Source organism: Schistocerca nitens, chromosome 1, assembly GCF_023898315.1.
Source record: "Schistocerca nitens isolate TAMUIC-IGC-003100 chromosome 1, iqSchNite1.1, whole genome shotgun sequence".
Lineage (NCBI taxonomy): Eukaryota > Metazoa > Arthropoda > Insecta > Orthoptera > Acrididae > Schistocerca > Schistocerca nitens.
This window is the reverse complement of record NC_064614.1, coordinates 1,063,244,689-1,063,258,362: the sequence shown is the minus strand read 5'-3', so window position 1 is coordinate 1,063,258,362 and position 13,674 is coordinate 1,063,244,689. Positions and strand designations below refer to the sequence as shown.

The 13,674-nt window shown below is 37.6% G+C and overlaps 1 protein-coding gene across 1 annotated transcript in view; it reads left to right on the top strand.

Annotated features, from left to right (window-relative positions):
- The window catches only part of LOC126226731 (DNA-dependent protein kinase catalytic subunit-like), a 563,510-nt gene that overhangs the window by 112,587 nt on the left and 437,249 nt on the right, over positions 1–13,674 (top strand). Inside the window, exons 10-12 of the mRNA XM_049942233.1 lie at positions 2,763–2,918; positions 6,938–7,059; positions 7,155–7,397. Of these exons, the coding sequence (XP_049798190.1) occupies positions 2,763–2,918; positions 6,938–7,059; positions 7,155–7,397 (521 nt within the window). The remainder of the gene's footprint in view (positions 1–2,762; positions 2,919–6,937; positions 7,060–7,154; positions 7,398–13,674) is intronic.

Below are 13,674 nucleotides of genomic sequence, written 5' to 3'. Positions count from 1 at the left end.
TAAATTTCTATGAAAGTTTATTACCAACTTTCACTTGGCAAATGTTATCTTTATACATCTGTTGTATTATTTTATTCAAGGAAGGGTTTATGTTTGTCATATGTAGTGCTCTCCAAAATAATTTTCTTGGAACAATATCATACGCTTTTTCTAGATCTATGAAAATTAATCCTATATTTTTTGATTTTTCCCTACATTTCTCCAAAATCTGTCGTAATGTGAAAATATGGTGTACACATGATCTCCCAGCTGTGAATCCGCATTGTTCTTCTTGGGTTCTAAAATTTTTTTCCAGTTTGTTTTTAATTACTTTTGCAAAAATTCTCATTAATGCTCCTATATAGTTTGAACAAATTTTGCGATCCCCTTTCTTAAATATGGTATTAATGAAATCTAGCTTCATCTCGTTGGGTATTGAAGCTCCATGTATCATTTTGTTGAAGAGCTGTGTTATCAGTTTCACAGTTTTGTCACCACCATGTTTCAGGCACTCTAGATTAATACTGCCTGGTCCCGGTGATTTACCATTCTTTCTTGTTCTCAATGCTTGAAGTACTTCACTTTATAAAATCTGGATCTCATCATCTTCATGTCCTTTTTCTTTCACTATTCCTTCTTCTAGATATTCTTCTCTGTCCTCATTTAATAATTTTTGGAAATACTCTTCCCATTCCTTTTGTGTTATCAGTTGGAGATTGGTTTTGCTTTTTGTATCCTGTTGAAGCCCTTTTAACACTGACCATGCTTCTTTTGCTCTCCCAAATCCTAATTTACTATTCTCCTTGGCACAGGTTCTTTCCCATGCTTCATTTTTTGCCATCCTTATTTTTTTCATCACTTCATTCTTCTCTTTCTTGTATATATCTTTTTTTCTTCTGATTTATCACTCAACCATGAAGGAACGCATTTCGTTTTTCTCTAACGAGGACCTCTATTTCCTCTGACTACCACTCTGCTGCGCAGTTGTGGTTGCTCTCTTTTTACCCAACCCCTCTGGTGCTATGATTTTCACATTAGTTTTTATATAGTCATATATTTCCTCTGTACTTCCTTCATGTGATTCAACCAGTTTCCTTTCCATCCTGGCTGCAAAGAGTGTTCTGATACTTTGGTCTTGTAGGCTGTCAGTATTAAAAGATAAATTTTCATCTTTCTCAATCTGGTCCATTTTATTTATGTTACTTGTATCATTCCTTGCATTCTTTCATGGACAAAAAGATTTCATTTTTACTAGATAGTGGTCTGGTCCACACTGGGCTCCTCTATAAGATCTGACATCTACTGCCTTGAAACTACTTGTTTGCCTAATGATAATATAATCTATTATAGAATGAAGTTCTTTAGTGTTCTTTTGCCAAGTATATTTATGAATGTCATTATGTTTGAAAAAGTGTTGGCAATTTTTAGATAAAATTGTTCTTAAATTGCAATCAATTGTTCCCCGTTGTCATTATATTCGTCCTCTCCATGTTTTCCCACTATTCTACAGGATTCCCTAATTCCTACCCTTCCATTCATATCTCCCGTGATATAGTTAAGTAAGTAATAAGGCTGTAGCTAACAGCAACAGAAAACAGACCTGTTTGGCACAATGTAATTTTTGCATAAATCAACTCAAAACTGGTAATTCAAACAATAAATCTATGGCTCTGGAACTTCAGATTCCAGGTTAGCTGATTTGTTGTCACTTCTGACCCCATTGTTCCTGGTCCTACAAGTCTAAAGAGTTTGCTGTTGTATGAGTCCATTCTTGATTTTATGATTATTTATTTGTTCTACTTTTAACAAGTAGAATTTTGTTTATATAAAGCAAAAATGGACCTTTTATGAAACAATGATAATTTAGAAGTGAATGTTTCATAACTTTTCTGTATTTCAAATAGAATTCAGTTGAAGTGAATTATATTTCAGTCATGTTGTTATTGCACAAAGTGCTAAACACAAGTGAGAGAACCATTCATCATTTATTTTGTGACTCTTAAGGCTTTCCCAACAGATATGTTCAATATATGGCTTTTGGGTCTGCCACTGCATCACATTTTGTAAATCCCACAATATTTTTACGAGGCAGTTACTATAAGGGAGTGGCTGTTGGTTACTGCTGGCATCTTGGCAACAGGAACCAGCAGCCACTGCTTGACATTGTTGAGAAGTTGCTGTGAAGAAATGTGGGATTTACAGGGCCAGTTCAAGAACATTTTTCCACACAAGCCACTTATCATCCCCCCCCTCTTTCACCTGGCAGCTTCCACTGCTAATTGTGATATGCACTGCTGGCACCCCTCTCAGGTTTGTGTCCCAAGTGGTTGCTACTAATGGTGAAATGTCCCATATAAAAATCTTAAAATTTGGATGCCTCTGGTGCCCCTTTCAGCTTTGCACCCCAAGCAGCAGCTTGTGTTGCTTGGGATTGAACATATTATAGTTTCAATTTTATTTGCAGTTAAGTTACTCTTCCACATGTAAACATTATTGATAACAAGCTCAGGAACAGAGACATCTTTTAAAGTATTGAATTTGTGAATTTGAAAGAACAGTAATTAGAATCCAGTGGCTAGGCACTTGCTTCTCTCTCTCACCTTGTATGCTAGGACTTACTAGAAATATGACAAGTGGTATGTGGCTCCCAAATATTTTAGATGTAATTTTGTCTCTCTTGTTTTTGATTACAGTGTTCTTCATGCCCCCTCCCTCCATTGCTCCCTCCCTCCATTGCTCCCTCCCACTTTCCATTTAAAGCATCTTGTCAATTTTTATTGCAGTGTATCAAGGACTAATCCACACCTGTTCCCATTGCTTGCTGATTGATATGGAGTTGCAGAAAGAGAGACAAAATGATGGTCAAAAAATTATCACATATAAAAACTATATGCCTTTATGGAAATCATTATTTCTGGCACATAACTACAGAATTAAAGGTAGGTCTAACAAACATTTGTAATATTCTGCAGATATTTAGCATTATGTCCAGTTTTGGTCTAGAAACACTAATAATTGTTGTATAATAATATGCTAACATTTCTTCTCTCCTTTGATGGTATATGTTGAAGTTCTTTTCCAATATGTTATTTTCTTTACTTTGTGTTTTAATTGTACGTACATTAATCACACACGGGATTTTTGTGCTCTGAATGAGTTTGCTTACCACATTTATTTAATTATGATAAGTAATTGGTGAATAGTTATGATGCTGGAATCTCTTGTTAGTTGCATTTTTCCCCTTTCTTAAAGAATGTTTGCTTTTTGCACAATTTGTAGCAATTAGGGAGGTACTAGAGACTAAAACTAAGTAGTTTTAATCTGAAACAAACCAGATTGTTACAAAAGAGTTGAGAAAATCTGTTATTGTGGTCTTCAGCTAAAGAGTGGTTTGATGCAGCTCTCCATTCCAGTCATTCCTGCACAAGCCTCTTCGTATCTGAATAACTACTGCAGCTACATCCATTTGAGTTTGCTTACTATATTCAAGCCTTGGTCTCCCTCCGCCACACACTTCCCTCCAGTACCGTATTGACAACTCCTTGATGATGTCTCAGAATTTGTCTCATCAGTTTGTCCTTCCTTTCAGTCATGTTTTTCCATAAATTTCTTTTCTCGCCAATTCATTCAGTACCTCATCATTAGCTACATGATCTACTCATCTAATCTTCAGCATTCATCTATAGCCCCACATTTCACAGGCTTCTGATACCTTCTTGTCTGTGCTGCATATCATCCATGTTTCATTTCCATATAAGTCTGCACTCCAGACAAGTACCATCAGAAAAGACTTCCTAACATTTAAATTTATACCGTGTGATCAAAAAGTCAGTATAAATTTGAAAACTGAATAAATCACGGAATAATGTATATAGAGAGGTACAAATTTATACACATGCTTGGAATGACATGGGGTTTTATTAGAACAAAAAAAAAAAAAAAAAGTAAGTTCAAAAAAAGTCCGACGCATGGCGCTTCATCTAATCAGAATAGCAATAATTAGCATAACAAAGTAAGACAAAGCAAAGATGATGTTCTTTACAGGAAAGGTTCAATATATGTCCACCATCATTCCTCAACAGTAGCTGTAGTTGAGGAATAATGTTGTGAACAGCACTGTAAAGCATGTCCAGAGTTATGATGAGGCATTGGCGTCGGATGTTGTCTTTCAGCATCCCTAGAGATGTCTGTCGATCACGATACACTTGCGACTTCAGGTAACCCCAAAGCCATAATCGCATGGACTGAGGTATGGGAACCTGGGAGGCCAAACGACGCGCGCAAGAGATCTTTCACGTGTCTAGCAATATGGGGTGGAGCGCCATCCTGCATAAACATCATACATTCCAGCAGGTGTTTATCAGCCAGGCTGGGGATGATGCGATTCTGTAACATATCGGCGTACCTCTCACCCGTCACAGTAGCAGTTACAAAACCAGAATCACGCATTTCCTTAAAGAAAAAAGGCCCAATAATGGTAAATATGGTAAATCTAACCCATACCGTGACTTTCTCGTCGTGCAATGGAGTTTCCACGACAGTTCTAAGATTTTTGGTAGCCCGTATTCTGAAGTTGTGGGCGTTGACAGACCCTCGGAGCGTGAAATGAGCTTCGTCGGTCCACAACACGTTACTCTACCAATTGTCATCTTCTGCCATCTTTTGAAATGCCCACACTGAAAATGCCCTCTGTTTCACTAAATCGCCAGGTAACAGTTCATGATGCTGGTGGATTTTGTACGGATAGCATCGGAGGGTACACCTCAGTGCCAACCAAACAGTAGTGTATGGAATGCTGGTGCAACGTGCGACTTCACAAGCGCTGACTTCCCCATGCATATACGAACCCGCTACGGTCTCCATTTCTTCCTGAACTGTCCCAGCAGCATTACGCCTTGGGCTCGGTTGGCCACTACGCGGTCTATCGTCTAAACAACCCATGGCTTCGAACTTCAAAATCATTCTCCCCACAGCTGCATTTGTCAGCGGACCTTTACCCGTTCAAATCCCCTTCCTATGGCAATAGGATTGTAACGCTGAACTAGCACATTCCTCATTCTGATAATACAGCTTCACGAAAAGCACCTTTTCAGGTAACGTCAACATGCTGCGACTGCTGGCGCATCTGATTCTATCTCTCATTACAGCTCCTTATATACACTATTGTCATGTGCAGTCATTGACGTTTTGCTGTCCAGCGCCGTCTGTTGGACATTTTGTGAACGGTTCCCCCCCCCCCCCCCCCCCCCCCAATAAAACCTCATGTCATTCCAAGCATGTGTGTAAATTTTTACCTCTCCATCTACATCATTCTGTGGTTTATTAAGTTTTCAAATTTATACTGACTTTTTGATCACCAGATATTTAATGTTAATGAATTCTTGTTAGGAATACATTCCTTGCTACAGTCAGTCTGCTTTTTTTATCTGCTCTATTTCGGGCTTCAGCAGTTGTTTTGCTGCCCATATAGCAAAACACGTGTACTACTTTTAGGGTGCCATTTCATAAGCTAATTCCCTCAGCATCATCTGATTTAATCCACCTAAATTGTGTTAGCCTGAACTTAATTTCTTTTCCAAATTTCACCTTCATATCCTTTACTGGTTGCCCAGTGCACAGATTGAATAACGTGGGGGATAGAGTACAATTCTGTCTCACTCCCTTTTCAACCACTGCTTCCATTTCATGTCGTTCAAATCTTGTAACTGCCGTCTAGTTTGTGTACAAGCTGTATATGACCCTTTGATCCCTGTGTGTTATCCCCGCCACCTTCAGGATTTCAAAGAGTTTATTCCAGTCAACATAATCAAAGGCTTTCTCCAAATCTACAAATGCTACATACTTTTGTTTGTCTTTCTTCGGTGTATCTTCTAAGGTAAGACATGGGTTCAGTACCGGTATTTTCTCATGTGCTCCTACAGAATCCAAACTGATCTACCCGAGGTCAACTTCTACCATCTTTTCCATTCTTCTGTAAATAATTTGTCAGTATTTTGTGACCATGCCTTATTAAACTGATAGTTCAATAATATTTACACCTGTCAGCACTTGGTTGCTTTGAAACTGGTATTATTATGTTTTTCCTGCAGTTTGAGGGTATTTCACCCTTTTCATACATCTAGCACACAAAGTGGAATAGTTTTGTCATCACTGGCTCTCCGAAGTGTCTCAGTGATTCTGAGCAAATGCCCCTGCCCAGTGCCTCCCCAATCCAACACAGCAGATTGCTGCTCACTTTAGATGCTGCCCCAGAGCTCAGGAGCAGTGGTCATGTGTGTGAAAATTGTGCTTGTATGAATGTGTGTGCGGATTTTCTGCTTCAGAGCAACAACTCTGTCCTAAAGCTTGAATATTTTAACATTTTTTTCCCACTGTGCCCGTCTGTGACGAAACACCACATCTATGTGGTGAGTAGCAATCTGTCCTTTCCACGTTGTTGTTTTTTCCATTCTGGACTTTCCATATACTATTTGGTCTCCAATAAGAATTTTTATGTTGTGTGGTAATGATCAGAAAGGTTGTTTTTATAGAAAATAGAGATTTATGTACTAGTAGCTCAAAACATGGGATAAAAGTGAGTTCCTTCAAATAGCTGTCTGGCACCGCCACACTAAAGAAACCAAGCTTCTGATTTCACAGTGTGCAAATTTTGTCTATTGTTAGAGTTGTAAAATTACAATCAACATAAATAAGTTTTATCACACATTTGACAGAAGACTATTGAAGCATAAACAGAACTTTTTGTCACACATATGCTCTTCTATCATCACTGCTTCATGCTCTTTGAATATTAAAAATTGTTGTGAAATTACTTTGTGATATAGCCATTTTTTTAAAAATAAATGCATGTAATTATTTTGCTCATTCATGTTAAGAAAGGCAACTTCTTTACATCTAAGCATTCACTAGGATACAAAGTTAAGTTTATGACTATAAATAATGGTGGAAAAAAATTTAGGACCTTCAGCTGCCACAAAGACTGATGTTGTTCAGAAGATGCACAACCAGTTTGTAATTTTGTTACTGCGTTGTCTGAGAAAGCTGAACTTGAATACTAGGAAAAAGATATTACAGGATTCTGTAAGTATTTTTTGTTCTTCCTTTTGATAGTGTTAATTTACAGACATTGACATAAAAATTTAAATTTTCATAGAATTTTTCTTATTATTTTACAGGACAGTTTCTTTATTGAAGGTGACATGGAAGCAGTAAATCCAAAGGATTTCAATGTCTTCATTAATTTAACAGATTTTTGTCAAGAATTTTTTCCACACATTGATTCAAATTTATTTAAGAATCACTGTGAAGAATTCATTACTCACTTAATTGTGGAATCTACACGAGCTCCCAATATTAGTGGCTTTTATAAACTACTCGCAGCTGTGTTGAAGATATGTGATAAACTACAATTTTTTGGAGTAAGTAAGAAACGTTACTGTTCTGTCCCTAATAACCTTGATGACAGAAGTCTTAAACCTGTATCTTGCCTTCTTTGATTCTGTTGGACTCTAATTGTAATGGTGAAGGCACAGTCGATGGACACTCGCTATCTTCATATTTCTGTAAGAGTATCATGTTCCTGTGGCTTGGTGTAGACTGTTCTTGGGATACTATTCCTTTATGATGATGCAGAGAGGCAGAATGGAAATAAAGATAGATACTAAGAGGCATTTGTAAGTGATGTCATGAGTGGTAGCATGGAATGATTAGTTGAGGAACACACACACACACACACACACACACACACACACACACACACACACACACACACACACACACACACACAGAGAGAGAGAGAGAGAGAGAGAGAGAGAGAGAGAGAGAGAGAGTTACTTTTAGTTTGATGATTGTGGCAGTGGAGATTTTGAAAGCAATTAAAATTGTGAGTTGGCCTAAAAGATGACACACTTGTTAACAAGTAAGTGAAAACTACAGCTAATAATCATGGAACAGAATTGCTGTTGCAGTGATCAGAATAGTAGAAAAGAAGCTTAGTCTCATTTTCAGAATTTTATGTTTTAAGTTGTGAATCTTCTCTAAGTTGTTGTACTGTCCACTTTAATCACTGTGATCATCACCACCACCACCATCACCATCAAGATCATCAGTTGCACTTGTAATGACTTCCTGTCATTGCTCCAACAAGCAAGTATAAAAGGCCATAGCTAAAGCTTTGATGGCTTTAAAAGATAGAAAAACATATAAAAAGGATTGTCCTTGAGAATACAGAATATTTTGAGGAAGAGAGGGGAACAATGACGGATAAATGTGAAATTGTTCTTTGTTTGATGTTGTGCATGAGATTTTATGGTAAGAGACCTTATATAATAGCATTTCTTGGTATGTGGTTTTTTGGCAAGTATTGACAGACATATTAGTTTCTTTTTAATTGAATTGTGGCAGTAGCTTCAAAATTGCATAAAACATGTCTCTCTACTACTACTACTACTACTACTACTACTACTACTACTACTACTATTATTATTATTATTATTATATCAATGAAAATAATCAGTTCTTGAAAATATAAGTAATTGAATAAAAAATCTACTCACCAAGCAGTGGCTAAAGAAAACACACATAAAAAGTGTTAAAATTTGCTAGCTTTCAAAGCCAGTGGCTCCTCCTCCTGGCAGAAGGGTAGAAGAGGAAGGAAGAAGGGTGAAGGAAGAGGACTGATGAGATTTAGGAAAAAGGGTCAAGTTTGGGAAAATTGCCCAGAATCGCGGGTCGGGTGGATTTACCGTCTGATACGAGGAGGGGAGTTGGCTTGACTTCCTTGATATCCCAACAAGCTGAGCGAGCTTGACAGGCTACAACCTGAGAGAGCTTAACAGGACAGACCTACAGAGGTGCTGACAACTGAAGGGGAAAGTTTCAGTAGTAATTGGGTATATTATAACTAAAATGTATTCATTATTGCAAATAGGGATGGAATAATGTTTTCGAAGGTGCCACCCTTCTATACCTGGGCCACTGACATGTCACTCCATGGTCACCCCCAAGTGCTGTAAAGTTGGCAGTGTAACTTACAAACAAGTGAGGAATCCAATGTGCTCGGTCTTCTGAACCAATTATAGCACCTCGACAAAAGCCGGTTCTGACGTCGACGCTACCATGTTGCCAGGTTCCATGTAAACATTGTATGTTAGTGTGCGACCACCTGCTTTTGTGTTGTGTTATCACCTGGACTACATTTTCTGTTTATTAAATAATGTCATCAAAATGACTGCGTTCGCCAAGTGACAATCCATTGCGCCTTGCAGTGCCATTAAATATTCAGGCTTTGGAATTGCAACGGAGGACACCTGAGTTTTATGAGCAGGAAAAAGAATTTGTTTCTGGACATTGGCATGTGTTGATTCCTGATGATAAAGTTGTAGAGCGTACTTCAAAAACTGTAGGACTTGGCCAAAGTACAGTTATAAGGAAAGTGATGCTACTTCATTACTTGCAAAATACTGAAGTTAATGGTGTGGAAGAAAGCCCTGTGGAAAAAAATGTATTTTTAATTATTTCTGGAAAGAAAAGAAAGCAGCATTGTCCAGTTAAAGAAGTTGATTCTTTCCAAATACATGAAATTCGTTGGCACATTTACACATATTATACCAGAAAAAAATATCCCACAATAGCGAAGTTTGTAATTTCTTTAAAAGAATGTGGACTTTTCACATGGGGAGGAAATGTCACTTAAATGGTATTAAAAATATGGGGCTTCCATTTCAAAAAGTTAGATGGGCACAAACTGTTGTCCAATAAAGCTCACTTTGTTGCAGCTCGTGGCATTTTCTGAAACACAAACAGTTTTGTGTGTGAAGGACTTTGTTTTTTGATTGAGAAAAATCTGTGATTATCTTGAGGATATGGAGTACCCATGGCTTGTGCAGTGGTTTAAAAATTTGTTGCTCCAGTTTAGTGTTCCGACACCTTACTGTTCTGTAATTTTAGACAAAACTCCTACCACTAGTGTCTGTAAAGAAACTAAAACAAAATAAACCTGTGACACCTAAATATGTTGTAGATGTAATTGCAAGGTAACAGGGTCACAAGGTAATTAGGCTTCCACCTTATCACTGCCATTTTAATCCAATTGAACTGTTTTGGAGTGATATCAAGGTATACTTTAGAAATAACAGGAAGACTTTTACAAGACTGTAGATAGACTGCTACATGCAGGTCTTGCTACTGTAGACGCCACCTCATGGAGGAAGAAAGTAGACCATGTTGCTAAACTCATAAGAGAAGCACGAGTATAGATGGAACTATAAATGAGAATGAACAATTAATGATTTCACATGAAGATGATGATGATGATGATAACAGTATGGTGCCAGTTCCAATGATAGTGAAAGAGAACTGGATGGAATTGGGCCACTGACATTGAAAATTGGTGAGTGTAAATGTATACAGAAATAGTCCTTTCTGTCTGCAACCGAGTAGGCTATGCATGTTTTGCTTTATTTCATTCTTTGAGTGTGGATAGCATTTTCTTTGGTATCCTTATGTTTACATTTTTATACGACATTTTATTTGCAGCTGTTACGGTAACAATTTGGAACGACATTTCATCTTCATTGTCATTAACTTCGGATGTTTTTTGTTTCCCAGTTTCATATACTGTCAAATGCTTTGCCTCCATTGTTGTTCTCTCCATTGTTAGAAAAATGAACTTTGTTGTACTTTTGTATAAACATTGATTGTAGCTTACATTTACAAACATACTTTGGAGCTGTGGACATATAAAGTGGCAGCTATTGAAACCTAGCAATCGAAGTATAGCCAGCTACACGTGATCTGTCAAGTGACATCTTTCTCCGGCCTGTGTACACTGGGTGGTTACAATTATACTTTCCCTATTTAACACGTTATAACATGGAAACTAATTACCATACAAGGACCAAACTTAGTAGCATTAATATCAAGGAGATGGGGAAGAGAGATAATGCAGAATCAATTCAGTTGAAGCACTTATAATTTGCTGCTACGGTACATCATACCATTACATACCAGTACCATTACTGCCTAATGACTGGGAGTTGTGCGCAGCGTTGTCTGCCGTAGCAACAGCGGTTTTATGAACCTGTGGTGCAACCAGTCGTTGGCCTCTTTCTGGAGTGACGTCCAGTTTTCCAGTTGATTCAAACTCCTTACTCATGCTCTGCACAGCAAGTGGAGAAAGAGGACCCTTCAGTTATCCTTTCGGCCTACAGTATTCTCTAAGTGCAGCTGCAGCATTACTGCTGTTTTGACAGTAGAGCATTGCCCATAACACCCTGCTCCTTTTGTCCAAGTTCATGTTGACATGCCAACAAGTGGTCAGGTGTGTGAGACTATGAATCACGATGACTGATCACGGCACCTAGTGGCCATAGTTGGAACTGGATGGTGGTGCTGTCACACATGTAAATCATGCACCCCATATTTTAGACCCTAATGCTACTATGTTTGGTACTTCTACAGTAATTAGTTTCTGTGTTATAACGTGTTAAATAGGGAAAGTTTAATTATGACCAGAAACTATAAGAAGCAATCACTAGAAGTTTAAAATCTGCCAAATCAGAATTAAATGACCCTTATTATAGAAACTCAACACAAACAAGCAGAATGGCAGTGCAAGTGTCAAAAGTTAAGTGAATACTCAATAACTCTTGAATGATACACCAAACTTCATGTCAGTAAAGGTGTTGTTTCATGCTCTGACATAATGAACATTGCATTGAAATCATAATGGGTGTGATGGAAGTGATGAGATTCATAAAGAAGTTAATATTGAGCTCAAGGAAACTACTACTGGTACAGTAATGTTTGATTCACTTAGTTTTCCATGGAGCATCTCCACAGGTCTGCTTTAATTACTCAAACAGTCACACAGCATGGAGCCACTCTATTCTATATTCTTGGATGGGAATAAGGTTCAGGAAATAAGTTGCCAAACAACTTATTGTAATGATGCAAAGGAGATAATCATTGTATTAAAGATGCCCACCCTAATTCTTTTGTGCCAGTTGTAAGAGAACCCTTTTTTTTAAGTTGATGCCGACACAGGCACATACAATAACACAAGCAAAATACATGTTACTGACAATGTACAAAAACAAGAAGCATTACTTCAATTCCAGTAGACACCAGATTAGTTACAGTAAGCACTGACAGCACCTAAAAACCACCAGTGACAACACATCTAAAACTAGCAAAAAAAAAAAAAAAGAAAAAAGACAAAAACTAGCCAGCCAGCTAGCTGCAAAGACGTTCAGCAATACCAGTATTGCAACTGAAGATAATACAACAAACAATTACACACAAATAAAAGAAAATGCTTGGTCTGAAACCTGTTTTCACTAATGCTGTCAGATGAGTTGGAAGAGAACCCATCAACAGAAGCAATAGAAAATGAAATCTGTGAAGAAATCAACCTCTACAAACCTTCAGTACACTTCCAGTCTTGTCAAGAAGATAAGGAGGCTTCACATATTTCAGGACAACATAAGTGATTTAAAAATTTATATGAAAGAACGAAGATACTCGGTATAGGGAACACCACGTTGCTTGTGCCTTCAATAGAGTATTTAAAAGACCTTCACACCTCTGTCTTAATGAATTATAACTTTTACATAATTGAGTACAAAAGTGGAGAGGAGACTAGTGGGTAGCACACTGGACTTTCATTCAGGATGACAGTGGCTCAAATTCCTGCCCGGCCATCCAGATTTAGGTCCCACTGATTTCCCTTAATCACTTAGGACAACTGCCAGAATTGTTTCTTTGAAACAGCAAAGCCAGTCTCCTTCCTCATCCCTCAGTCCAAGCTTTTGCTCTGGCTTTAACGACATCGTTGTCGACATGGTGTTAAACTCGACTGTTCCTTCCTTCCCTCCTGCTAATTAACCTATTTGTCCTTTACAACTACATTTTGGAGGTAGAAGACTTCAGTTTCTCTTGAAAGTATGTAACACTAAATTCTTCACAAAACCATGGTAAGATCATGCATCTCATAGTAATCATTGAAGTAATGCCTTCACTAACTGCGTTGGAAAGACCGTGGAGTAGGTGAAAAACTGCATCTTGTCCGGTTTTCATCTCCATTTGGCTGGACAATACCTGCATAAACTCTTCTGACTTCTACGAATTTAAGGCCCATCATATATAAAAACTTGAATTGATATTAATTTAGTAATTTTTTCATGTTACTTGACATGTAAAACCCTCGAAGACTCAGGAGTCTGGTCCTTCATTTATATAGATGTCCTGTGTGTCTCTTCATTTTGTGGTTAATAGCGTATCTGTGCATAACTGATAAGTAAATGTATGACATGGATAAAATCCCAAAATTTTCCTCAGCTCTTTACAATGAACCCGGTGCCTTTTTCAATTATAATTCTAAAGGAGTATTTGTAATTTGAAAAATGCGCTCATACTGTGTGAATTTGCTTCCTAGAAAATATTTCCATAGGTAGAAAATGAGTGTACACTTAAATAATATCTAAGAAGCAGTGGGTGGTACAGATTGATGACATGCTGCAAAAGGCATTTAACTGTATAGGAGTATCTTTCCTATAATTTTTATTACACATGTATCTTTACTTTCTAAATACCGCTGCTGCTGTGTTGGGTTATAACTGTGCATTTACACTGTGATTGGCAAATATAAAAGAACTAGTTTTGCATATCAAAGGTAACAGAAACTTGGTAGTATAA